The sequence below is a fragment of the Sus scrofa genome, chromosome 3 (assembly GCF_000003025.6).
Source record: "Sus scrofa isolate TJ Tabasco breed Duroc chromosome 3, Sscrofa11.1, whole genome shotgun sequence".
NCBI lineage: Eukaryota > Metazoa > Chordata > Mammalia > Artiodactyla > Suidae > Sus > Sus scrofa.
The window spans coordinates 979195-1005637 of record NC_010445.4 but is presented as its reverse complement, the minus strand read 5'-3'; the positions used below and the strand labels follow the sequence as shown (position 1 = coordinate 1005637).

At 69.0% G+C, this 26443-nt stretch overlaps 1 protein-coding gene across 2 annotated transcripts; it reads left to right on the top strand.

Annotated features, from left to right (window-relative positions):
* Positions 54–26235, top strand: INTS1 (integrator complex subunit 1). 2 transcript variants are annotated; one of them, XM_003124260.5, is made up of 47 exons: positions 54–402; positions 1062–1352; positions 3026–3222; positions 3299–3436; positions 3547–3706; positions 3815–3920; positions 4011–4197; positions 4282–4427; positions 4600–4741; positions 5231–5407; positions 5949–6057; positions 6504–6624; positions 7010–7087; positions 7571–7728; positions 8290–8386; positions 10445–10536; positions 10694–10754; positions 11768–11965; positions 12233–12362; positions 12519–12698; positions 12845–12994; positions 13349–13528; positions 13610–13714; positions 14299–14466; positions 14600–14711; positions 15586–15747; positions 16166–16312; positions 16470–16568; positions 16754–16878; positions 17386–17640; positions 18060–18219; positions 18482–18622; positions 18756–18930; positions 19007–19130; positions 19642–19772; positions 20288–20375; positions 20469–20695; positions 20800–20923; positions 21877–22010; positions 22331–22523; positions 22986–23113; positions 23378–23490; positions 24128–24241; positions 24940–25010; positions 25361–25452; positions 25604–25713; positions 25816–26235. In XM_003124260.5, the coding sequence occupies exons 1-47, from the start codon at positions 345–347 to the stop codon at positions 25929–25931; spliced, it is 6570 nt and encodes a 2189-aa protein (XP_003124308.3). In that variant the 5' UTR covers positions 54–344; the 3' UTR covers positions 25932–26235. The 2 variants fall into 2 exon arrangements, with proteins under 2 accessions (XP_003124308.3, XP_013843143.2); XM_013987689.2 differs by having other exon boundaries at positions 4005–4197.

Genomic DNA, 26443 nt, shown 5'->3' with positions numbered 1-26443 from the left:
CCCCCGCCCCCCCCGCCGCGCTGTTTTGCTTCCGGGTGTTCCGGAAGTGGGGCTCTGAGGGCAGTTCCGGTTCCGGAGCGGCTGTGGCGGCGGTTGGGGACCGATGCGCTGAGCCAGAGTTGGTGTGGCGCGGCTGCCGGCGACGCAAACCCTGCCCGGGTCCGAGGCGGGGTCGCGCGGCCGCTTCGGGAGTCGCTGCGCGCGGCGGGGCGGGCCATTCACCCGGGGCCCCAGCGCCCGACGGCGGATCCGAATGAATGGGCGAGCGACGGACGCCTGAGTGGCGCTGGTCCTCTCCCCGCTGAGGCGTCGGTAGTGAGGAGCGGCGAGGGGTCGGGGACAGAATGAACCGGGCCAAGCCCACCACCGTCCGTAGGCCCAGCGCTGCGGCCAAGCCTTCAGGTGCGCGGGCCTCTCCCGGCGGCGTGCGGCATCGGGGCTTCAGCCCGGCTCCTGGGTCGGGTTGCGGCTTCGTTGCTCCGAGGCGAGCGCGGTGTCCAGGAGTGGGGTTCGAAGAGGAGCCCTTGGGCCGGGCCTCGCTGGGGCTCTGGAGTCCCGGCGGGGGCCGGGGGATTGGGTTGGGACAGCCGCGACTGCCTTCAGAACGAGGCTTCTCGTCCGACGGTGCGTCTGAGGCGTAGACAGCAGCCCGGGAGTCCCGGTCGGGGGAAGCGGCGGCACCGGCGTGGTGGCTGAAGGCAGGCTGGCCTCGGGGCCTGCTGTGCCCCTCCCCAGCTGTGTGGCCTTGGCCCTGTTACTTAACTCCCCGTGCCTGGTCGTCCTCACCTGGAAGTGAGCGTGATCACGCCCGTTTCCGAAGCCGGCGGAGGCCTCGGGCACTGGCCCTTGTGAGCCAGAGACCGCCGGGCCTGTGGCGAGCTCTGTGACTGGCGGCGATGCAGTCCCCGCTCTGCTGTGGACTGGCTGGCTGACCTGTTCCTGGCCTCCCCCGATCCTCGTTTCGTCTCTGAAGTAGCGGGAGGCCGGAGTGGGTCTCCAGCACCCTTGCCCCCTCGGCCGCTGTGTGAAGGAGCACGTGGCTCCGTGTCTTTTCTCCGCAGGGCACCCTCCCCCAGGGGACTTCATTGCTCTGGGCTCGAAGGGTCAGGCCAGTGAGTCAAAGACGGCATCCACCCTGCTGAAGCCTGCGCCTTCTGGCCTGCCCTCGGAGCGCAAGCGGGATGCTGCGGCTGCTCTGGCCGGTGCCTCGTCCCTGACTGGCCTCACCAAACGCCCCAAGCTCTCCTCCACACCCCCTCTGAGTGCCCTGGGCCGCCTGGCTGAGGCTGCAGTGGCGGAGAAACGCGCTATCTCTCCCTCGATTAAGGAACCATCTGTGGTCCCCATCGAAGGTAAGGTCAGCCCTTAGACGTGCGCAGAGGAGGTAGCCCACCCGCCCCAGGGCCCCCGGCGTTCGCACAGGCCACTGCCCCGCCTGGCATCGTGGGCGTGGCCTAGCTTAGTGGAGAAGAGGAGAGAAGCATCATCTGTGAGTTTGTTTTTCAAAGCATCTCATCTGGGTGCCTTCCCCCCACATGTGCTTCAGGGGATGTGCTCACGTGACTCACGGCAGGAGGGCACAGGTAGGTCTGGGGCCCGAGTGAGCTGCCGCCACGTAGCGGGAGCAGCGCTGACCGCAGGCACCCAGTGGCCCTCTTGGCCCCTATCAGTTCTTATTTTTTTCTTCTTTGTAGGGCCGCACTCACGGCACGTGGCGGTTCCCAGGCTAGGGGTGCAGCTGCTGGCCACAGCCACAGCAGTGCCAGATTCCAGCCACGTCTGCCACCTGCACCACAGCTCACGGCAACGCTGGATCCTTAATCCACTGAGCGAAGCCAGGGAGCGAACCTGCAACCTCATGGTTCCTAGTCAGGTTCATTAATCACTGAGCCACTACGGGAACTCCACCTGTCAGTTCTTACCAGTGCAGTGGACGGGTCACGCCAGGGCTTCCGGAATTGGGGGTGGACGGCTGGCCCCGTTCTAGGGGAGGAGCTGGTGCCAGGGTGACGCACTCTGGTGGACGGCCAGCGCCTCTCCTGTGGGAACAGGTTCGCGCCTCTGTTCCCTTGCTGGTCTGTCCCCTCCCTCTGACAGGCTCCCTTCTCTTTTTTTTTTTTTTTTTTTTGCCTTTTCTAGGGCCGCTCCCACGGCATATGGAGGTTCCCAGGCTAGGGGTCGAATCGGAGCTGTAGCCGCCGGCCTACGCCAGAGCCAAGGCAACGCGGGATCCGAGCCGCGTCTGCGACCTACACCACAGCTCACGGTAACGCCGGATCCTTAACCCACTGAGCGAGGCCAGGGATCAAACCCGCCACCTCATGGTTCCTAGTCTGATTCCTTAACCACTGCGCCATGGCGGGAACTCCCGTTCCCTTTTCAACCGCTGTTCGGATGTCTAAAACCCAATCCTGACAAGGTCTTGGGTCAGAGGAGGAGTCCCGAGGGCAGCGAGGAAGTGTGGACGTGAACAGTAACAGATGCAGTGCGAGCCAGACGCGCGACAGAGCCGAAGCCTGGCTGAGAGGGACGCGCAGAGGAGCAGGGCGGGGAGGCCCCGAGCTGCGGTCCCGGCAGAGAAGCAGGGCCGTGGCCGATTAAGTCGGTGGAAGAGCAGAGTGGGAAGGGCAGGGCAGAGGCCCGTGGCCCGGGAAGAGGGCCAGAGCCCGGGGTGGGGGTTCTCTGCAGAGACGGCAGGACAGCCTCTGCGAGGCAGAGCCCGGGAGAGGCCGGAGGAGCAGCCACGGGTGAAAAGAGAAGGGAGCTGTGCGTGGCAGCATGCCCGTTAACTTGACAACCTAGAAAAAATGACCCATTCATAGAAAAACGGGTGTGTTTCAAGACCAGGGGGCCCCGCGGTAGCCACGTGGGGTGCGGCGAGAGGCTGTGGCGGCGTGTGGGTTGGCGCGTCCTGCGGGTCGGGCCGGCTGCGGCTCGGCCTTGCGCCCCTCGCTGGCTGGGTTCTGAGGGCCCGCCCGGGTGTCCCGGGGCCGCCCGCTCTGACGGGGCTCCTGCTTCCGGCCAGTCCCGCCCGCGGTGCTGCTGGAGGAGATCGAGGCGGCCGAGCTGGAGGGCAACGACGACCGGCTGGAGGGGGTGCTGTGCGGGGCCGTGAAGCAGCTGAAGGTCACGCGGGCCAAGCCGGACAGCACCCTGTACCTGAGCCTCATGTACCTGGCCAAGATCAAGCCCAACATCTTCGCCACCGAGGGCGTCATCGAGGTGAGGGCTGGGAGGGCGCCCAGCGAGCCGGCCCCGGGCGGCCTCTGCCCCGTGTGCCTCACCCCGTCTCCCGCAGGCTCTGTGCAGCCTCCTGCGGCGGGACGCCTCCATCAGCTTCAAGGCCAAGGGCAACAGCCTGGTGTCCGTGCTGGCCTGCAGCCTCCTCATGGCCGCGTACGAGGAGGACGAGAACTGGCCCGAGATCTTCGTCAAGGTGGGTCGGCCTCGGGGAGCCGCGGGGCCAGCGCCGCCGTCTGGGGGACGGAGGGCGAGGGGCGTGGCCGGCGAGGCCCGGAGGTGCAGGCGTCTGTCCTGTCCTCGCAGGTGTACATCGAGGACTCCCTGGGGGAGCGGGTCTGGGTGGACAGCCTGCACTGCAAGACCTTCGTGGACAACATCCAGACGGCCTTCAACACCAAGACGCCGCCCAAGAGCATGCTCCTGCAGGGGGAGGCGGGCCGCGGCGGAGGCGACCTCAGCGCCGGTGAGGGGCGGCGGGCCGGCGGGGCGGGGCTTCCCAGCGGCCGGGCGGGCGGTCTTCTCCCTCCACGGCGCCCGGGGAGCGGGCGTCCACACGGCCCTCCACCTGCAGGGAACAGCCCGCACCCCTCGCTCACCGAGGAGGAGGACAGCCAGGCGGAGCTGCTGATCGCCGAGGAGAAGCTCAGCCCCGAGCAGGAGGGCCAGCTCATGCCCAGGTAGGTGCCCGCGCGGTCCCCCGGCGCGGCCCGCGGGGCCCCGAGGCGAGCCTGCCTTCCTGCCTGCCTGCCTTCCCCCCTCTGGCCTAGGTACGATGAGCTGGCGGAGAGCGTGGAGGAGTACGTCCTGGACATGCTGCGGGACCAGCTCACCCGGCGCCAGCCCATCGACAACGTGTCGCGGAACCTGCTGCGGCTCCTCACGGCCACCTGCGGCTACAAGGAGGTGCGGCTCATGGCCGTGCAGAAGCTGGAGATGTGGCTGCAGAACCCCAAGGTGAGGGCGCCGCGCCCCGCGCGCACGGGTCCCCGCCCGTCGGCCGGGCCGCGAGGTTGACGGTCCCGCCCGGCCGCCCCGCAGCTGACCAGGCCGGCGCAGGACCTGCTGATGTCCGTGTGCGTGAACTGCAACACGCACGGCGCCGAGGACACGGACGTCATCTCCCACCTGATCAAGATCCGCCTCAAGCCCAAGGTCCTGCTCAACCACTACATGCTCTGTGTCAGGTGTGGCCGGCGTGGGCGGGGCTCCGGGCGTGGGCGGGGCTCCGGGCGTGGGCGGGGCCGGTGGGTGGTGGGGCGGGCTCGGGGAGGGGCGGGGCCGGGTGGGTGGTGGGGCGGGGCCGGGGCGGCGGTGGAAGGGGGGCCGCTCCAGCGTCTCTGCCCCGCTCGTGTCCAGGGAGCTGCTGAACGCGCACAAGGACAACCTGGGCACCGCCATCAAGTTCGTGATCTTCAACGAGCTGTCCAACGCGCGGAACCCCAACAACATGCAGCTGCTGTACACGGTGCTGCAGCACAGCTCCGAGCTGGCGCCCAAGGTGGGCCCGCCCCGCTGCCGCCCCGCCGCCGCGCTGGGTTTGGACGGGTGGGCTGACGGTGCCGGGCTGTGTGCCAGGAGGCCCTAGACGGCTGGACGGGCGAGAAGGGACATCCGGTCGGTTCCAGGCGGGCGTGGCCAGCTTGGGTGCCAGGGATTTCGGCGTCCCCTGTCCCCGGCCAGGGCTTCTCAGCTGTGGTCCCCTTAAACCGGGACCAGCTGCCCACGAGCCAGATGCCAGGGGTTGAGGAAGCTTCTGCTGCCAGAGCGCCTGGCCAAGGGAGAGGACAGCTTCCCTCCCCCGTCAGGGAGCAGGTCCACGGAGCCCTGTGCTCACACGTCTGGTTGTGCTGCGGGAGCTGGTGGGGCCTGGACCTGGGAGGCCCTGGGCAGGCCTCCTGCGGGGCCAGTGTGGACAGAGGCTGGGGGCAGCGGCAGGGCTCCAGCGGGCGGGCCCGGCAGCTCCCGGCTTGGTCTCTCTCTGCCCCAGTTCCTGGCCATGGTGTTCCAGGACCTGCTGACCAACAAGGACGACTACTTGCGGGCCTCGCGGGCCCTGCTGCGCGAGATCATCAAGCAGACCAAGCACGAGATCAACTTCCAGGCCTTCTGCCTCGGGCTCATGCAGGAGCGCAAGGAGCCCCAGTACGTGGACATGGAGTTCAAGGTGCGCGCCTCCCCGTCCCCGCGGGCCCGCGGCCTTCCTTCCCCTCTGGTCGCACCTGCTGGTGCCTCCCGTGCCCATTGCAGGGCGCTCGGCTGTGACGGGCACCCCACGTGCACAGGGGCCCGTCCCAGAGGCAGCAGAGGCGCCATCCTGTGAGGTCTGAGCGGCTGCCTGCTGCCCGTGGGCATTGGTGACTTCTGGGTGGGGTGTGGAGGTGGGGACAGGGCTGTCGCCCGTGGGGGCACAGGGGCCGGGAGGTCTGCTCGGGGTAGGTGGTAGGATGTGGGATGAGAGAGGAGGGGGTGGGGCCGGAGGTGGAGGATCCAGCCTGGCCCCGGGGCGGGTTACAGACGGCCCCGTGCCGCTCCTCTTCCCGGGCAGGGGGCTGTGTCCTGCTCCGTTGCTGTGGCCCGACCTGGCCTTGCTGCCGCCCAGCTCTTGGTCCTGAGTCCTCCTCCCTTGCGGCTCCTCCTGTCCCAGCTGCGGCCTCGCGGTCCAGGCCCCGCCGGCCGCGACCCGCTGAGCCGGGCTCTGCTTGCAGGAACGCTTTGTGGTGCACATCACAGACGTGCTGGCTGTGTCCATGATGCTGGGCATCACGGCCCAGGTGAAGGAGGCTGGCATCGCCTGGGATAAAGGGGAGAAGAAAAGTAAGGACAGGCCCGCGCGGGAAGGGCTGCCCCCACCACAGCTCCTGGAGACGAGCCGGCTCCCGGCAGCCGCCGTTGCCGTTGTGCGCACCGGGGCCGAGAACACCAAGGCCGGGGCCGGCTTGGCCGTCTGCTGCTTGGAGCTCGTGGCCCTTGGGGCGAGGGCGGGCGGGGGAAGAGGGGAGACGAGTCTAGGCAGCCTGTTCTGGGGAAGGCCTGGCTGCGGAGGCCCTTGAAGTGCTGGGCTGGAAGTTTGGAGTGGGAGGGTTCGGTTCCCTGTGCGGCCCGGCCCTGAGGGTGATCAGCTTATTCCAGCGGCGGCGGCGGCCCTGTCGGTCACTCGCACTGCCCCGCCCTCCCTCTCTGCGCGCGGCCTTGAGCTAGACCCTCCAGCTGCTGGACTGCTGGACGGGGTGCGGTGACCCTGTTATCCTGTTCCCTCTCAGACCTCGAGGTGCTGCGTTCCTTCCAGAACCAGATTGCGGCGATCCAGCGGGACGCCGTCTGGTGGCTCCACACAGTGGTCCCCTCCATCAGCAAACTCGCCCCCAAGGACTACGTGCACTGGTAGGGCGGCGTCGCCCCGCTCCCGGCTCTGGGGAGACGGCAGCCGCTCCCGGGCTGATGGGTTGTGTCTGGTCACCAGCTGGCGCCAGCCTCTCGAGCTGCAGGGCAGTGGGCAGCAGCCATCTCCTGTGTCCAGTGTGCCGCCAGGGCCTTAGGCAGAGCCTCCTCTGACGGCGGAGCTGGGGTCCTGTCTGCCTGGAGGTGGGGGCCCCCATGGGGGCGCCGTCACCTGCCAGCCTTCAAGCCACATTGGGGCGGCTGGAGGCCCCCCAGGGGTGCTGTGGGCTTGCGCAGCTTAGGAGTCAGGCAGTCGCTCTGTGAATGTGGCTTTCGCTGTGGGGGGGGCCGGGCACCCCCCCGACGCGATGTCCCCCACCCCCCACAGCCTCCACAAGGTACTCTTTACGGAGCAGCCCGAGACCTACTACAAGTGGGACAACTGGCCGCCCGAGAGTGACCGCAAGTGAGCAGGCCAGCCGCCCCGGGTGGGGTGGGGTGGGTGCGTGCGGGGAGACCACCAAGCCCAGGCCCGACGGCTCCATCTGGTCTTGGTGTCCCGTCCCTCTCTGCCCAGCAAACCCTGGGTGCTGTCCCCACGGGGGCCAGAGTCTGCAGGCACCTCCTCCCGCCCAGGCTCCCCGCTCACAGCCTTTCCCGGCCCCAGGCAACTGCACGCGTCTTGCCTCCCTTGGCCGGTGCCCAGGCTCAGCCCCCTGCTCCCGTGCCCCTCCCAGGTCACTCCCTTCCCTGCCCAGGGCTCCAGCGCCCGGTCATCACTCTCTCCATTCACGGCACGGTTTGGCGGGCTGCGGGCGAGGCTGGCCTGGGAGCCCGTGGGCGGCGGAGGCTGGTTCATGCAGGCCTCGGCCCCAGTGACCGCGGGAGAGGCGGGCGGCCGCCTGCGAGGTAGCGCCTCCGCGAGCCCAGCCTGGTGCTGTGCCCGCAGCTTCTTCCTCCGCCTCTGCTCGGAAGTGCCCATCCTGGAGGACACGCTGATGCGAATCCTGGTCATCGGGCTGTCCCGGGAGCTCCCGCTCGGCCCCGCCGACGCCATGGAGCTGGCCGACCACCTGGTGAAGCGGGCTGCAGCCGTGCAGGCGGACGGTGAGGGTCTCGGGTCACCCGCCACCTGGGGTGATGACCTCGGCCCCTGGGCCCCTCCCCTCCTCCTGCTGGCATTGCGGGCGCTGGGCACAGGGCAGGGACCTGGTGCCTGTGCCATCCTGTACTTTCTCTGGGCCTCGTGCCCGTTCCTCCTCAGGGAGCCACAGCAGGGGCTTCTGCCTGCACCTCCTTAAGGGCAGTCCCTTCTAGGACGCACGTGTCCTGCTGCTGGTGGCCCGGAGCTGATCCCTCAGGGCGGCTGGCCGGATCCACGTGCCCGCTGTGGACCATGTGTTCCCAAGGCCCTGACTCCCCGAGCCTGGCCGCGCTGCTCCCCTCCTCGGGGGCCATGCGGTGGGCACCAGCCCCGGCTTCCCCAGGCTGGCTCGGCGGCGTCTTCACCCGCCCCGCTCACGCTGCCTGCGTGTCCTTGCATCCCGTCTGCTGCTCGTGCCTGTGGCGTCCCCCGCACCTGCCGCGCCTCCTCGCTCGCTGGTGCCCCGGGCCCGAGTCCGGGCCTTGGCGTCCGCCCAGCGAACCTGTGTGGCTCTCGAGGTGCAGATGTGGAAGTGCTGAAGGTGGAGCGGATCCAGCTCATCAACGCCATCCTCAACCTCTGCACCTACCACCACCCCGAGAACATCCAGCTGCCCCCCGGGTAAGCGGGCGCGGCCCCGCCCGCGCGGGCTCCCTCTCCCGCCTCGGCCCCTCCGCCGGGTGGCGGCACCTGGCCCGGCTCCGCTCCCTCATTCTCCTTCCTGGACTCCTGGTCCCTGAGAGGCACGTGTCCCCTGGGCGTACGGGACGCCGTGTTTCCTGGTGACGGGGAGCTCGTGCTGTGTGTCCTTGACCGCTTCGCTCGCTCCGAGCGTGCGGCTCAGCGTCACCTGCGCGTCCTCGGTTCCATCCATGACCTCTGCGGTCTAATTTCAGAACACTGTCCCCCTAAAGAAACCCATTCCCGTTGGCTCCTGCCCCCCGCCCTGCCCGCAGCCACATGCACGCAGCACGCAGAGCCCGCTGGTCGGCTCTGTCCCTGGAGGGCGACTTCTCCGGATGCTTTGTGCAAGTAGCGTCAGAAGACCCGTGGTCTCGTGTGACGTGTCTCACAACTCGGGTTCCAGGCCGCTCCTCTTGTGCTGTCTTCCTTCCTCCCTGTGGCCCAGAGCCGTGGTCGTGCGGCCGCGCCCCGGCCCTGGTGGGTGACGCTTGGGCTGTCTTAACCCTTGGCTGTTGTGACGCGTGCTGCTGGGAGCTTTGTGGTGAGGTGTTTGCAGACGTGTTTTCAGTTCTCCGGCGAGGAGGATACCAGGCGTGTGGTTGCAGGGTCACGCGTGTGACCTTCTAGGGAGCTGCCAGGCCTCCCCCGCAGCTGCACCGTTTCCTACGCAGCCCAGGTCCCGGTTCTCCGCGTCCTCACCACACCCAAGTGGCGTCTCCTTGTGGCTGATTTCCGTTTCTCTGATCACTGGTGACGTCGAGCATCTTTTCAGGTGTTTGAGGGCCACGTGCGTGTCTTTGGAGAAAAGCCGGTTCGGGTCCCTTAAGTTGCTTTGAGGGGTCGTTTCTGGACCCCGGGTACAGGCCCTCGTCCCGGCTGCAGTCTGCCCACGGCCCCTCAAGAGCGCCCTTGGAGACACAGTCGCTTTCCATCTCGCGCGGGTCTGGCTTCCTGTGTTTTAGGTTCTCGGTTTTTTGTGTCGCGGTTAAGACACCGTCGCCTCATGTGAGCTCCCAGAGGTGGCGTCCTGTTTTCTTCCAAGGGCTTTTGGCTGTGCTCACGGCCTGTGGACGTCCTAGGCCAGCAGAGGAACCTGCGCCACGCCCGTGACACTGCCGGGTCCTTAACGCACTGAGCCCCGAGGGGTCCCTCTCCCGAGACGTGCATGGTTTTAGCTGTTGATGTTTCGGCCTGGCACCCGTTTGGAGCTAACTTGGGTGTGGGGCGTGGGTCTGACCTCACTCTCTTTCACGGGCGGGTCCAGGTGGTTCCGGCACCACTGTCCTGGGTGACGAGTTGCCCTCACGTGTGGGCGTTCTTTTCTGATCCTCCGTTGTGCTCCGTCGCTCTGCGCCCGTCCTCACCCCAGCGCCTCTGTGTTCCTGGGACCTGGGCTGCGTGTTGAAATGGGGACGTGTGAGTCCCTAGCTTTGTCCTTTGTCCAGATTGTTTTGGCTCTTCTGGGTCCTCGCGTTTCCATGTGAATTTTAGGGTCAGCTTGTCCGTGTCCACGGCAAGGCTGCTGGGGTCATGGTGGGGTCACACCGAGTCTGAAGATGGGCTTGGTGCAGCGTCGGTAGCTCAGGTCTGTTTCAGCTTCGTAGCCCTTTCTCTCTCATCCTCTGAACGGCCTCCAGTGGTAGCCAGGGTTGCCTGGCGTGTGGTTTCTGCGCGTTGGCACAGCCCCGTGCGGCAGGTACCGCGGTGTTGGGCTTTCTGGCGACGATGACGAACCCCACTGGACACGTGTTACCTTGCCCTGTTGCTGGCTCACAGGCGGGGGCGGGCTCAGCGGGGGGCACATGCCCAGAGCGCAGGGCTGGGCGCCCGGCCGCGGAGTGAGTGTGGTGGTCGCCGTGCCCTCCTGGGGGCACAGGCCGCAGAGGGGGGTGACTGAGGCCCACACGCGGATCTGAGCCGTTGCTGCCCTGGCCCTGACCCGTCCCATCGTGGGCTTGTGCGCCGAGGCCGAGCGCTCGACCCCTCGCGTTTCAGGTACCAGCCTCCGAACCTGGCCATCTCCACTCTCTACTGGAAGGCCTGGCCCCTCCTGCTGGTGGTCGCTGCCTTCAACCCGGAGAACATCGGTGAGCCCCTGTGGCCGGCGCGGTCCCCTTGCCGCCTTAGGGGCAGCGGGCTGGGAGGACCGGAGCAGCGCCGGGCTGGGACTGGGTGGTGAGCTGGCAGGGCACGGGCCTCGGGCCGGGGCTCCCCGCTGCCACCTGCTGTCCCCTTGCGCCCTAGGCCTGGCCGCCTGGGAGGAGTACCCGACGCTGAAGATGCTCATGGAGATGGTGATGACCAAGTGAGTGGCCGCCGCGGCCGCGGCCTCTCCCTCCTGCTGTGCCGCCCCCTCGCCGCGCGGGGCAGGGAGGGGATGAGGCGGCGCCGGGGGCTGCGGGGCCCAGGCCATCCTCCGCCACGCTCAGGCCACCACGGGCGTGGGGACGGTCGGGCTGACAACGGTGTGACGTAGGAGGGCTAGAGCAGAGGGTCCCGGAGCCAGAGGCGGGGTGACGGGATGGCGACACGGCCAGGCGGGTGGGAACGCGGCCTGGGCCCAGCAGCAGGGACCGCCTCTGGCCGGGGTGGGCGCCAGGCGCCAGGCCTGCCGCACCTGCTCCTCAGGAGCGCAGACAGCAGTCGTGGGGGCCTGTGTGCACAGCCGTGCCAGATGCCAGGACGGGGCGGGTGCGGGCCGTCTGCGCTTCTCAGAGGGACAACGCGGGTCGCCCCACAGTGCGGTGGCCAAGGGCAGAGCCCGAGGAGTTGTAATGTGAACCGGCATGTGACCACACACGTGCAATCGGCTTCAGCGTGGGAGGACTGGGTGCCTGCGGCCAGAGGCTGCAGACGGCCACCGCCTCGCGCATCTGCGGGCAGCCTCGTGGCCATCCCAGGAAGCTGGGTGGCTTTCGGAACATGTGGGAGCTTTCTGGCCGCTCGTGTCCCAGAAAGCCTCGAGTCGGTCTGCGAGCACCCAGCGTGCCCTGGGTGGGGAGCTCCCAATGTCCCCTGGACAGGAGTTGCCAGTGTGGACTGGATGAGGCTCCCAGTGTGCCCTGGACCACCTGCTTGCTGGCAACATCCCCAGGAGGGCACGCTGGGCATACCGTTCTGGGTCCAGGCTCCTGATGGCCAGGTGCGGGCTCTGCGGGATGCCCAGCTGCTTCCCAGAGGTCTGGCCTCGACCCCATGGCCCACGACCCCAGGGTCCCTCCTGTGGCCTGACGGCTCAAGCCGGGCGTGGGCCAGCGCGCGAGCTCTGATGCCTCCACTCGGGTGCTGTCTGCTGAGACGCTCCCTGCTCGGCCCCAGCAATTACTCGTACCCGCCGTGCACCCTGACGGACGAGGAGACCCGGGCGGAGATGATGAGTCGGGAGCTGCAGATCTCCCAGCGGGAGAAGCAGGAGATCCTGGCCTTCGAGGGGCACCTGGCGGCCGCGTCCACCAAGCAGACCATCACCGAGAGCAGCAGCCTCCTCCTGTCGCAGCTCACCAGCCTGGACCCCAAGTACGCACTGCACTGCGCGGAGCTGCGCGCCGGGCCTGGGCTGGGCACGGAGGGGGCGGTGTGGAGCAGCAGCCCCAGGCCAAGGCCACCGCTGTCCTGGTTCTCCCTGCGCCAGGGCTCAGGTGACACTGAGAGCCTTGGGCCGGCCTAGGGGGAGGGCTGCAGTCCTCACAGGGGTCCCCCCGCCCTCCACCCTCCCTCCCCCACTGCCATCCCTGGGGGTACTGCCCTTGTGACTCAGACACTCGTGTCGTCTGGGACTTTCAGAGGGCCCCCCCGGAGGCCTCCCCCCCACATCCTGGATCAGGTGAAAAGCCTCAACCAGTCCCTCCGTCTCGGGCACCTGCTGTGCCGGAGCCGCAACCCGGACTTCCTTCTCAACATCATCCAGAGGCAGGCGAGTCCGCAGCGGCTGGGGCAGAGGGGCGCTGGCGGGGTGCGCACGTGGGACACAGGGCTGCCACGGGAGGGCCCCACAGGTGGCAGGCAGGTGGGTCGGGAGGGGCCGTGGCAGGTCGAACCGGAGAGAGCCGTGCGACGCCGCCCTGTGCAGGCCTCGTCGCAGTCCATGCCCTGGCTGGCCGACCTGGTGCAGTCCAGCGAGGGCTCCCTGGACGTGCTGCCCGTGCAGTGCCTGTGCGAGTTCCTGCTGCACGATGCTGCCGACGAGCCCGCCTCTGCGGAGGAGGAGGAGGAGGGCGAGAGCAAGGAGCAGAAGGCCAAGAAGCGGCAGGTCGGTGCCTCCCCCGCCCCCCACCCCACCCCACTCCCGCGGGCCCGGCAGCCGGCCTCAGGTCGTCTGTCCCTGCGGAGGGCAGGTCGATGCCCCTTCCCCCCGCCCCAGCCCTGAGGCCCGCCTGAGGTCGCCTGTTCCTGCAGAGGCAGCAGAAGCAGCGGCAGCTGCTGGGCCGCCTGCAGGACCTGCTGCTGGGCCCCAGGGCCGACGAGCAGACCACGTGTGAGGTGCTGGACTACTTCCTGCGGCGCCTCGGCTCCTCCCAGGTGGCCTCCAGGGTGCTGGCCATGAAGGTGAGCCCGGGCCTGGCTGGCTGCCCCCGCCGTGGTCCTCTCTGTTGTGTTGGAGAGGCTTCCTCCCTGTTACTCTGGCGGATCTTCAGTCATGGAGGGGACCCAGTAGAACCCACAGGAACCAGAGTCCTTTCCCCTGTGGGCCCTTCCCTGGGCGGTGACGGGGACTCCCTGAGGGTGACTTGGGAGCTGTCCTGCCGCATCTCCGAGGTGCTGGTGACAGTTCTGCAGGGAAGCTGGCTTGGGCTGCTTCTGCTCTGGGCTCGTGGCAACGCCGGGCGGGCCCTCCCCGGGCCATGCGGGAGGAGGCGGGCCCCTGGCTGAGGGCCTGGCCCAGCGCCTGTCTGCTCGCAGGGCCTGTCCTTGGTGCTCTCAGAGGGCAGCCTGCGGGACGGGGAGGACAAGGACCCCCCGCTGGAGGAGGACTCGGGCGACTCGGACACGCTGCAGGGCTACCAGTGGCTGCTGCGGGACCTGCCCCGGCTGCCTCTGTTCGACAGCGTCAAGACCAGCACCGCCCTGGCTCTGCAGCAGGTGGGGGCGCCGGGTGGCGGGGCGGGCGGGGGCAGTGGGGACCCTGCCTTGACTCTGGCTCACGGCCCCCCCGCCCCCCAGGCCATCCACATGGAGACCGACCCGCAGACCATCAGCGCCTACCTGGTGTACCTGTCCCAGCACACGCCCGCGGAGGAGCAGGGCCAGCACAGCGACCTGGCCCTGGTGAGGGCGCAGGCCACACCCGAGCTGCCCGTCCAGAGCAGGGTGGAGGGCGCTGGCGGTGGGAGGCAGGGTTTGACCCGCCTGGCAGTCTGCTACCAGGGGTTCCTGTCCGCTCGCTGCTGGGAGGTGCCGCGAGCCCGCACACCCGTTTTCTCCCCTGTCCTGCTCTTCCTCGGTCGGCGTCCTGCCCTCGCCGTCAGGGCCCTGGGCTCTGTGGGAGGAATGAGTGGAGGGAACGGGAACGGGCAGAGGACAGGTCCGTGGGCCTTCCCGTCTCTCGGGGCCTGGGCCAGGGTGCAGCCCGGCCCGCATCACTGCTGCAGGTTTCAATTAAACGCGGTGTCTGGCTGCCTGCACACGGCCTTGCCCTGTGGGTCTGGAGAACTCCCTGCCCGTGTGCGGCCGGCCCCCACCGGGGAGCCCATGCCTTCTTGCTCTTCTCCCGCCTGCGCGCCTCCGGGGCCCTGGCCTCCAGCCCGCGCACCGTGTGCTGGCCGGCGCGGGCGTGGGCCGGTGCCCGGCGGGCCGAGGCGCGGGGGCTGCTGGACGGGCGCCCTGATGCCGTGCCCCCCTCCCGCCCCCAGGACGTGGCCCGGCTCATCGTGGAGCGCTCCACCGTCATGTCCCACCTCTTCTCCAAGCGCTCCCGCAGCCCCGAGTCGGACGCCGTGCTGCTGGCGCTGCTCTCCATCTTCTCCCGCTACGTGCAGCGCATGCGCACCAGCAAGGAGGGCGAGGAGGTCTACAGCTGGGTACGGCGGGCCCCGCCCACGGCCCGGCCACGCCCACAGCCCCGCCCCGCCCATGGCCCGGCCCCGCCCACGGCCCGCCCCGCCCGCAGCGCAGTGCCACCTCGGCCCCTCACCGCCCCTTCCTCTCCTCCAGTCGGAGTCACAGGACCAGGTGTTCCTGCGGTGGAGCAGCGGGGAGACGGCCACCATGCACATCCTGGTGGTGCACGCCATGGTCATCCTCCTGACGCTGGGGCCGCCCCGCGGTGAGTGGCCGGCGGCCGTCGGGGCCGGGAGGTGGACGCCCCTGGGGGGAGACGCAGCACCCTCAGACCCGCAGACTCCCTGCTGCCCGGGTCCACACGCTGCGCATCATGGTGGGATGCCCGGGGCGGCACCCGAGGCCTCCTGTGCCTGCTCCTGCTCCTGTCGGCCCAGCCGCCGGGACTCTAGGTGTCTGGAGGTGGAGGTGTCCGCATGGAGCTGCCTAGTTGAGGGGACAGGGGGACCCCGCCTGGGCTGTGTCTGCAGCCTGGGGGTCGTCTTTTCCCTTATGGCTGACCGCGGTGGACTGCTCCACCCTTGACTCGTGTCCAGGGGAGGCTGACCCTGTGCTGGTCGGGCCTTTCGGCTTCTTGGGCTTGTGAGGAGCCTGGGTGTTGTGGGGAGCGGGCTCAGCCAAGCTCAGGGAGGCCAGCATCTCTGCACCTCCGTCTTCTCGCTGGACGGGACAGAGCAGCAACAGCAAGGATCTGTTCACTGCGTGAAGCCCCTGAGACGTGGGACACATTCAGCCCGGTTCCCATTTATAAAGTCTTGTCCTGGGGAGGTTCTGTCGGGGCGCAGTGGAAACAAAGCCGTCTGGGAACCACGAGGACGTGGTTCCCATCTCTGGCCTCGCTCAGTGGGTCAGGGATCTGGCGTCGCCGTGGCTGTGGTGCCTGCAGGCTGGCAGCTGCAGCTCCGGTTAGACCCCTCGCCTGGAACCTCCGTACGCTAAGGGTGTGGCCCTAAAAGCACAACAGACAAAAAAACCCAAACCTTGGCCTTCATCCGTGAGTGCGGCTCAAGGCGCCTCAGGTGGAGGTCTGGGGAGGCCTCGCCGAGCTGGCCTTGGTGCTGACACCGTCTTTCCCGAAGCTGGTGATGGCGAGTTCCGGGCTCTGCTGGACATCTGGTTCCCGGAGAAGAAGCCGCTGCCCACGGCCTTCCTGGTGGACACGTCGGAGGAGGCGCTGCTGCTGCCCGACTGGCTGAAGCTGCGCATGATCCGCTCCGAGGTCCCACGCCTGGTGGACGCTGGTAGGGCCCGCGGGCACGTTTCAGCCACTGCTGATGAGAGGACAGCTCGAGGCCTCTAGGGGTGTCCGGGGCTTCTGTCATTCACTGCTGACTCCTCCTGCGAGGTCCTGTTGTTGGGGTTCAGGTGCGGGGCCCCGGTGCGAAAGCAGTGCTGGAGGAGGACGAGGACCACGTGGCCGGGAATTTGCCGGGGGTGGGGGTCGGGGGGGGTGTTTGGAGCCAGTTCTGGGGGTGGAGCGGGGGTGGGTTGGGGGGCATCGGCTTGGGAAGCACAGTGAGCACTCGCTCGGAGAGCTAGCCTTCAGCCTCAGCACACAGGGTGAGGGCCAGCCGAGCCACCCCTGCCCCACCAGGCTCTGTGGGCCTGGGTCCTGCCAGGGTCGGCCTGCAGCAGTGGCTGAACAGGAACCCCCCTCAGCCCTACAGGACCTGGAGCCCCAGCAGCTGCTGCTGTTCGTGCAGTCCTTCGGCATCCCTGTGTCCAGCATGAGCAAGCTCCTGCAGTACCTGGACCAGGCCGTGGCCCACGACCCCCAGACCCTGGAACAGAACATCATGGACAAGAGTGAGCCGTGGGGGCCTCGCCGAGCGCTTGGCGGGGGGGGCGCTGCGGGGCCAGGGTGCTCCCCGATCCCCTGCGGGAGGACCTCGGGCCTGGGGTTTCTGGGGGAGGGCTGCCCCCTCGCTGGGGGCCATGCTCACCCCCGGCCGCTGCTCTGCAGATTACATGGCTCACTTGGTGGAGGTTCAGCACGAGCGTGGGGCGTCCGGAGGCCAGACCTTCCACTCCCTGCTCACAGCCTCCCTGCCCGCCCGGAGAGGTACCCACCCCCTGGTCCCCGCCCGCCCCTGGGCTCCTGCAGGCCTCTGAGGCTGGGGGCCCCAAGGCGAGGCCCCTCGGTCCCTTCCTGGGTTGTGGGCCCCCAGGCGAGACCAGTCTTGGTTGGCGTGTTCTCCGCAAAGCTGCTGAAGGCTTTCAGCCGACACCACTGCTCTCTCCCTGCAGACAGCACCGAGGTGCCAAAGCCCAAAAGCAGCCCTGAGCCGCCGCCAGGCCAGGGCAGGACCCGGGCGGTGACTCAGGTGCGGGCGCTCGGCCCCGAGGACGACTTGGCCGGCATGTTGCTGCAGGTAGTGGACGTTCCCCCCCCTCCAGCCCCTCTGCCCGCCCAGGGGGGTTCACCCTGGAGCCCACGGCCTGGTTCTCTGGGCACGCGGGAGCTCACCCCTTTGTGGTAGCACTCGCTGCAGAGCATCCGTGCTCTGTGTTCGCGCCGTCACGTCTGCGCGCACGCGGCATTCTCACACGTGCACAGATGCACACGCTCTCCCAGGCGGCAGCGCGGTCCTCCCGGTCTTGAGGCCGGTGCCCTGGGTCATCAGGGCAGCGGCCAAAACCTGAAGAATTTATAGACTTTGAGGCCTGCCTGTGCTCTCACCCCCAAAGCAGGGTCTCCCGCCATCCCCCGCCCCACGTCCCCAGCAACTCCCCCTGCTCCCTGGAGAGTCTTGCAGGAGCTGGACATGGGCTCCCAGCAGGACCAGGGTGGGGGCCTGGGGCAAGCAGGGCCCGGCCGAGCAGGCGGAGGGTCCCCACCTTTTGCCGCCAGCCTGACCACTGCCCTCCTTCTGCTCCAGATCTTCCCGCTGAGCCCTGGCCCGCGGTGGCAGGGCTCCAGCGCCCGGCCTGTGGCCCTCGCGCTGCAGCAGGCCCTGGGCCAGGAGCTGGCGCGAGTCCGCCAGGGGAGCCCCGAGGTGACGGGCATCGCCGTGCGCCTCCTGCAGGCCATCGCCACCCTGCTCAGCTCCCCGCACGGTGGCGCCCTGGTCATGTCCATGCACCGGCACCACTTCCTCGCCTGCCCTCTGATGCGCCAGCTCTGCCAGTACCAGGTGGGCCCCGCACCGCCCTCGCCCCAGGAGGCCGTCCAGGTCCCTGACACGGGCTCTGCTTCCAGTCCTGCTCCCCCGAGGCCCGGGCCCTCACCGACGGGGTCCTGCCCCGCCCTGTGGCCTCGGTCTCACTCCTGAAGGAAGGGAAGAAGCTTTGGCTGTGGACCTGGGCGCAGGTCCCGCCTCCGTCACTGAGACTCCAGTGAACGGGCCGGGGGGGCGGGGGGGCTGCCCCTCGTCCGCCCCCGTTTGCATTCTGTGCCTCACGCCTGCATGTGCACGGGTCTGCTGAGTCTCTTCCCCGAGCCACGTGAGCTCGAGCTGCGGGCAGGCCCCCGTGGGCCGTGGGGTCGGGAAGACCCCTGTGAGGGGCGGGGGGACGGCTGTGCCCCGCTGAGCCTGCGCTGCCCTGTCCCCAGCGCTGCGTGCCGCAGGACACCGGCTTCTCGTCGCTCTTCCTCAAAGTGCTCATGCAGATCCTGCAGTGGCTGGACAGCCCCGCCGTGGAGGCCGGGCCCCTGCAGGCCCAGCTCAAGCTGTTCGCCGCCCAGTACTCAGCTCGACGCCGGATCAGTGACGGTGAGGCCGGGGAGGCGGCAGCGGCCGCTCGGGGCCCCCGGCTCTCTGCCTTTGTGTCGGGGGCCCACGGCCACATTCAGAGAGGGGTCTGGGGTGGTGTCACTGGGGTGGGCCCGGCCGTTTGGGGGTCAGGGTTGTGGGGTTGGCGGCTCCTGGGGGGCAGAGAATGAGGGTGGGGACTGAGGGGAGTTGCCCGCTGGGGCCCAGACAGGGCAGGGTCGGGCCGCCAGGAGCCCCGCGGGTCACATGGTGTCCCCTGCAGTGCGGAGTGGGTTCTTACACCTGGCGGAGTCCCTGTCATTCCGTGGGGACCCGGAAGTGGTCAGCTCCACCATCCGTGCCGTCGTCGCCACCCTCCGGTCTGGGGAGGGGTGTGACGTGGAGCCAGAACTCGTCAGCAAAGGTACTGGGGCCAAGCCCCCAGCCTGGCCGCCCACTGGCCTCCCTCCCCCGGGTGCCTCCAGGGTGGGCCTTGGCCACGGGGGGAAGGGGGGTCTGTCTTGGGGTGAAGACACAGGACACCCATCTGCCGACAGTCCTCCGTGGTCTGGTCCAGGCGAGGTCGCCTCACCTGGAGGAGCTGCTGGCTGCGCTCTTCTCTTCACCCTCCGCCTTCCCCGCCTCGGGGCCCGTCGCCGTGGTGAGCGCCCTCCTGCTGCAGGAGGAGGAGGAGCCCCCGGCCGCGGGGAAGCAGGACGCCGACAGCTGCAGGTGAGCTGGCGGGGCGGTGGCCAGCCCACGGCGAGCCTGGCCGGCCGTGTCTGAGCCCACCCTACCTTCCCTTCAGCCCGGAAGCCGTGCGGCTGGGAGCCTGCTCGGGGCTCCTTGTGGACTGGCTGGAGATGCTGGACCCCGAGGTGGTCAGCAGCTGCCCCGACCTGCAGCAGAGGCTGCTGTTCTCCCGGAGCAAGGTGGGCTGTGCGGTGCCGTGCCGCTCCGAGCCGCGGCCCCTGGCCCCTGGGGGCGGGCTGTCCCTTTCTGTGGCTTCCAGAGGAATCCTAGGCCTGACACGCCCCGCATTTCTGCGGAGCTGGTCACCAAACTCGGCAGATCGGGTCTCTGCGGGGGGCGGTGTGGGCTGGGGTCGGTTGTCAGTGGGCCCAGGGGCTCTGCAGCGGGGGCGGGGGCGCTCCGGCTCGTCCGTCCCCGGAGACAGGAGGGAATGCTGGTCGGGTCCCAAGAGGGGTCTTCTCTCCGTGACCTGGGGGGTCTGCGCTTCTGAGACCACGGTCACACACCTGCCCAGCCAAGCACGCCTGCGCCCGGCTCGTGTGTCCGCCCGCCTCTGAGGAGCCGGCTCAGCCGAGCACACTCGAATCGGTGGAGCCCCGGGTCTGCCTCGGAGAGACTCCCCTGCTGGGCGCTGGCTCAAGCAGGCTGTCGTCTGCCTGGCGGGGACCATCCCAGCTTCTCCCTCCCCAGGGCAAAGGCCACCCTGGCCTCCAGGTGCCGTCTTTCCGACCCTACCTCCTGGCCCTCCTCACGCACCAGTCCAACTGGTCCACGCTGCATCAGTGCATCCGTGTCCTGCTGGGCAAGAGCCGGGAGCAGAGGTCAGCCCCCCACCCGCCCCCACCATCCACCCCGTCCCTGGCCGGTCTCCGCCTTCAGCCTGGCTGTGGGCTGTGTGGGCCTCGGGGTGTCACCTCTGGGCAGCTGGGTTCAGACAGCAGCATTCGGTGCCCTGGGGGCATCTGGTCCTGTGGCACCCTCCCCCCCGAGCTTTCTCAGGACCTGGGGACTCTCTGGCCTGGCCCCAGTGTCCCTGCTGTGGCTGATCAGCAGGCCGGGTGGTTGGGTCTGGTGTCCTCAGCTGGTGTGAATGGCTTTTGGCCGTGCGCTGTGGTCCATACTCGGCCACAGGGGCGCCAGAGGCCCTCTGTGTGGCTGCAGGGGCCGGGGGCTGGAGGAGGGGGTGACACAGGGCCAGTGATGTTTTGCCGACAGGATGCCCGGAGGGGCTGGAAGGACGGCCCATGCCCTCCTTCGGCCGCCGGGGCCCTCAGCCGGCCGGTCTCGCCTTGTCTCCACCTTGCTCGGCTCAGCCAGGCTCCTCGTTTCCTCCCAGGTTGGACCCCTCGGCCTCCCTGGACTTCCTCTGGGCCTGCATCCACGTGCCCCGGATCTGGCAGGGAAGGGACCAGCGCACCCCTCAGGCAGGTTTTGGGGTGCACCCTCCCCGCAGGGTGGGGTGACATTTGCTTGAGCCCATCCTTCCCCGGGGCTGACCGGCGGGCACCTGGTTGCAGAAGCGGCGGGAGGAGCTGGTGCTGCGGGTCCAGGCCCCAGAGCTCATTGGCCTGGTGGAGCTGATCCTGGCTGAGGCGGAGACCAGGAGCCAGGACGGGGACACCGGCGCCTGCAGCCTCCTCCAGGCCCGGCTGCCCCTGCTGCTCAGCTGCTGCCGCAGTGATGACGAGAGCATCAGGAAGGTGACGGCGCACCTGACCAGCTGCATCCAGCAGCGGGGCGACAGGTGAGGGTGCCCACCCGCGGGCTCTGGAGCCCCGCCCTGTCCCCTTGCCCTCAAGACGAGCAGCGGTTCAGGCAGAGCTGCAGCCCGAACCTGGTCTCTTGCAGTGCGTTGGGCAAACGCTGCCGAGACCTGCTAGTGCAGCTCTACCTGCAGCGGCCAGAGCTCCGCGTGCCTGTGCCCGAGGTCCTGCTGCACAGTGAGGGGGCCGCTGGCAGCAGCGTTTGTAAGGTGAGGCCTGGTGTGGGCTTTTGGGGTCGCTTCTGTCCTTTCCTCGGAGGCAGAACGCAAACTGGGAGGTGCGGGCAAGCCCTTTCTCAGACTTCAAAGGAAAGAGCCTGGGGAGACCTGATGGCAGGGCCAAGTGCCGAGGCTGCTGCCCCGCCTGCCCCGCCTGTCTGACCTCGTGGAAGGTCTGGAAATGGTCTCCTCCTCCGAGAAGGCCCCAGGCCTGGAGCAGAGGCGAGCGTGTCTGCTTGGACCCCCTTGCTTCCTGACGAGGGACCTTCGGCTACAACAGGCTGCTGGCGGGAGTGACTGTGTCCCGCCCTGAGACCACCCACAGCCGAAGGCCGCATCCCTGGGGTCCACCCCAGGCCCCAGTGGGCTCGTGGTTCTCTCAGACCCTCCGTACGGATCCTCGGGCTGCCCATTGCCCGCTGCTCTGCTCCCCCGTGCGGGGCCTCCGTACGCGGGTCCCGCAGCGTTTGCCTTCACGTTTCCTTGGTGACGCGGGCGTGGGGCACGGCCTGCGGCCCCCTGGCCCAACTTCCTGGGCTTGGCCTGGGACCCGTCTCCTGCCTGCCCTGCTTCTTGGGACAGGGAGGGAAGTTGGTGTTTTTCCAGCTGTGTTTTCTGCTGTTTTTACGTGTTACGTGTTGGGCGCAGCTGAGGGGATGTGTGTGTAAAAACGTGGCCTTTCCCACACGAGGTCGTTTTGGCCCTGGCCCTGGGGCCCTCGCTCCGGGTGGAGGGCAAGATTGCACGCCCCGTGCGTTGAGGTGGCAGAGAACTGACCCTTGGGGAACACGTTTTTCTGGGTCACCTCGTGGGCCCTTGGGGACCAGGCCAGGGCCTTGGGGTTTAGGGAACCTGCCTGGTCCCTGCAGCGGTGGGTAGAACACTCAGTGGGGGGGTGTGGAGGCTGTGGGCAGCCCCAGCGCTGACCGCCCCGTCCCTCTCAGCTGGACGGCCTCATTCACCGCTTCATCACCCTCCTCGCGGACACCAGTGACTCCCGGGCGTCCGAGAACAGGGTGGCCGACGCCAACATGGCCTGTCGGAAGCTGGCTGTGGCCCACCCCCTCCTGCTGCTCAGGTACCACCGCTGGCAGTCATGTGCCCCTCCTGCCCCAGCCCCGAGGGGGCCTGTGCTCCGGGTGGACCCTGGGGAACAGGCTCTGCAGCTCCGGGCTGGCGCAGGCACGCGCGGAACCCCGCCCCGGAGTGGGGGCCGCTGTGCTGGGCCTGGGCCTGGGCGGGGCGGGGGGGGTGGTGAATCGGGTCAGTGGCCCAGAACCAGGGGGCACAGAGGCAGCAGTCCCACTGCCGCGTCTCAGGGGCATCTCCGGGGCCGAGGTGTGGCTCTCTGGGTGGAGGGGCTGGCACAGGGGACCACCAAGCGCTCTCGCCCCCCAGGCACCTGCCCATGGTCGCCGCCCTCCTCCACGGCCGCACGCACCTCAACTTCCAGGAGTTCCGGCAGCAGAACCACCTGACCTTCTTCCTGCACGTGCTGGGCGTCCTGGAGCTGCTGCAGCCGCAGGTGTTCCAGAGCGAGCACCAGGGGGCGCTGTGGGACTGCCTGCTCTCCTTCATCCGCCTGCTCCTGGTGGGTCTCGCCCGCCCTCTGCCCCTGGGCTCCCTGCCCTCGTCCTCCCCCCGCGCCCCCTCACTGGCTGCCCCCACTCCGAAACGGCTCGCGGTTCAGCTCGGCCCCTTCTGCTCCTGCTGCTCCGGCAGGCCCGCTCTCCACCCAGGACGGGCTTCCAACATGCCGTCCACCCGAGGCTGCTGAGGGCGGGCCGACGGGGCTTCCCGGGGCTCCTGGGACCCTGCAGGAGAGCGGGGCCTCTGGCCGCATCAAGGGCAGGGTCAGGTTTCGCGCAGGGCGAGGCCGCTTGTGTCCCCTTGGCACCTTGACGTGCTGCCCAGCAGAGGGGGGCGTGTCTCCGGTGTCAGGTGTGTGCCGTGAGGCTCCAGGAGAGGCCACGCGGGCAGGGCAGGGACAGAGGGGCTCCGTCTCGGGCACGCGGGACGCTGAAAGGTCTCCTCGCGCGGCGTCCCCTTGCAGAACTACAGGAAGTCCTCGCGCCACCTGGCGCCCTTCATCAGCAAGTTCGTGCACTTCACCCACAAGTACATCACCTGCAACCCGCCGGCGGCCGTCGCCTTCCTGCAGAAGCACTCGGACGTGCTCCAGTGAGTGGGCGCGTCTGGCCCCAGCCGTCTCCAGCGAGGGTCCCACCAGCGAGGGGCTGTGGGAAGGGCCACGGGGGTGTGAGCGGCGGGCAGGGTGCTGCCCGCGGCACGGAGGCCGCTGGCAGTAGGGGTGGCTCGGTCGCGGCATCTGGTGCTGGAAGCCCGGGCTGCGCCGGGGTGTCCCGACCTGGCTCCCTGCCTCCTGGCCCAGCTGTGTCTTGCCCACCTGCGGCATGGTTCTCACGGAGAGCCTTGTCTCCCTAGTGACCTGTCCTTTGACAGCAGCGACCTGGTGATGCTCAAGTCGCTCCTGGCAGGGCTGAGCCTTCCCAGCAGGGCCGGCAGGGCCGACCGAGGCCCAGACGAGGGTGGCGACGGTGAGCAGCCGGGGCTTCTGCCGGGAAGGGAAGGGGCTGCAGGGCAGACGGTCCTGGGCGTCCCTGGGAATGGGGGGAACCAGCCATGTCCCTCTGTTTGCATCCTTGGCTCCCGTCCCCATCCTGGAACCCTCATGCCCCGATGGTGACCCGGGACCCGCAGCAGAGCGTGTCCCGCAAGCACTTGGGGGATGCGGGGACCTGGGTCTATTGCCGCCCCTCACAGACCCAGTTTTACCGAGTCGGTTGTGCCTTTGCTGAGCACCTGCCGTGTGCCAGGGCAGGGCGGGTAGGTGGCCAGGTGGCCAGCCATGCGCACGGGGACGCGGGGGAGTGCTGGAAGGAGAAGCGGCAGTGCCGCGCTCGGGGCAAGGGTCTTCCTGACAGCGCCCAGCAGCCTCATGGTGTCCCTGTCACTGTCGGTGGATCACCCGTGTCCCCGGCCCTGGCACTGTGCTCGGCCCGGTGGAGCCGCATTTTGGAGGGTCTGGGATCCAGGTGCTGCTCGGCAAGCGAGCCCCTCGCTTAAGCCGACGGACCCTGCAGCCTTGGCTCTGGGTGTGTGCGGGCTGCTCCCCCGACGCCTCCTCTCAGGCCCTTTCTGCCGGCCTGGCGGCACTGGCTTCCTGTCCTGCAGACGACAGCTCGGCTGGCTCCCTGCCTCTGGTCAGCGTCTCCCTCTTCACCCCGCTGACGGCGGCCGAGATGGCCCCCTACACAAAGAGGCTTTCCCGGGGCCAGACGGTCGAGGGTGAGTTCGGGGGCCGGGGTTGCACGGCGGCCCTGGCTGTCCTGGCTCCTGCAGGCGCTTCCGGGAGACACAGGGCTCCCGCCGGCGGGTTGGAGGGAGAAGCAGGCTGGGGCCTGTGCTGGGGAGCCCCTGGGGTCCCCGGGGCACTTAGGAAGAGAGACCTGGCAGCGAGCTGGCTGACAGCTCCTGGTGTCCTGCAGGGGTGTCAAGGGCCCATGTGGCCACCTGGGGGGAGGGGCAGGGTGCTGTCTCGGCAGCTTTGCGGGAGGCTGGGGACAGGCATCAGGGCACGTGGCACGAATGCAGAGCCACTGGAGAAGGGGCTCGGGGAGCACTGGCCTCTGAGAGCTTCCCAGTCCACAGGCACCCCCGTTCTGGGGTCCCTGGCCCAGTGGAGGGGGAGCGGGGAGCAGCAGGACTCCCTGTGCTTTCAGTCCTGAGGTGCCAAGGAGATGGCTGGGGCTGAGCAGGCGCTAAGGATGGTTTGGAAGGTTCCAGCAGGCCTGGCGCCATGCTGCACCAGGGGACCCAGGGCCCCTCTGCCGAGGCGAGGCCCGGGTCCCTGCCTGGCGGGTGTGGTGGGGGGCAGCACGCTCTGTCCCCAGACTCGAGCTCTCCTGCCTCCGGGGCGTGAGAGGGACAGGGTCGCCGCAGCCACGGCTCAGCCCAGCCCTCACGTGCCCCCCCGCCCGCGCCAGATCTGCTGGAGGTGCTGAGCGACGTGGACGAGACGTCGCGGCGGAGGCCCGAGATCCTGGGCTTCTTCTCGGTGAGGAGCCGCTGCGGCCCGCGGGACTGGGAGGCGACGCGAGGTGGGCGTGGGAGAGGGAAGCCCTCCTGCACCCTGCTTCCCGCAGGCGCCTTGCACGGCCCTCCGCACGGGGCTTTGGCCACGGGGCCCCCTCGGAGCCCCGGCCCCTGCTCACCGTCAAGCGCGAGACCCAGGCAGCCCGCCCCTCCCCTCTGGGCCTGAGCTCTACGTGCTTCGTGGGTCCTGAGGTCGCAGGGCTTGGGGAGCGGGGTGCCCTGCCAGCCCTGTCTGCCCAGCCCGAGCCTGACGGGTGCCCTGCCAGCCCTGTCTGCCCTGCTCGCCCTGCTGACACCCCCGCCCCCCCACAGACCAGCCTGCAGCGGCTCATGAGCTCAGCCGAGGAGTCCTGCCGCAACCTGGCCTTCAGCCTGGCCCTGCGCTCCATCCAGAACAACCCCAGGTGAGTCCGTGTCACCTGCCGCCCGGGGCCACACAGGGCCTGGGCCAGGCTTCCCGCTCGCCCAGCTCTGGGGCCCAGCATGGGACTCTAGGGCGGCGCCTGGGCCTCAGCCTGGGGCGGAGGTGCCCACCCGAGCACGTGGGTCTTGCAGCATCGCAGCCGACTTCCTGCCCACGTTCATGTACTGCCTGGGCAGCCGCGACTTCGAGGTGGTGCAGACGGCGCTCAGGAACCTCCCGGAGTACACGCTCCTCTGCCAAGGTGAGTCCGGCTGGAGCCGCCGGGTCCCCAGGTCCAGGCTCCCGGGAGGAGGCCAGAGGCTCCACCCCGAGCGCGGCTGACAGAGCCTGGCCTGCCCCGCAGAGCACGCGGCCGTGCTGCTGCACCGGGCCTTCCTGGTGGGCATGTACGGCCAGGTGGACACCAGCGCCCAGATCTCCGAGGCCCTGAGGATCCTGCACATGGAGGCCGTGATGTGAGCCTGCGCGCCGGCCCCGGGACCTCCGGCCGCCCCCTGGGGGACCTCCAGCCAGCCCCGCGGGGGTGTCCAGCCGCCCCCCGGGGGGGCCCCAGGCCAGTGAGTGGCCTTGGGACCAGCAAGGCGGGTCAGGGCAGCATGCAGAGCCCCAGGTGGCGGCCCCTGGCCAGCAGAGGGGGGCCAGCCCCCCGGAGGCTGTCCTGCTTGCAGAGCGATTTGGGCACAGCCCAGCTGGGAGGGTGGCTGACGTCCCAGCGAGTCACAGTGAGGGGCTGGTTTCTAATGAAATGTTGTCAATTCCTGGTGCTGCCCGTGTGGTCTGTCTGTCTCCCTGGAGATGCCCGGGGGTGAGTGGGACCTGGGAGCTGGGAGTCCTGTCTGCTGGGCCAGCCCACTTCCCCCCCGGGTGGGCTTGTGGGGTGTCCATCTGGAGACAGGCGGGTTTGTGCGGTCTCAGGCCTTGCTCCCTGCCGTCCAGCCAGCTCCCTTCCTGGCGAGAGGAGAGAGCTGCCA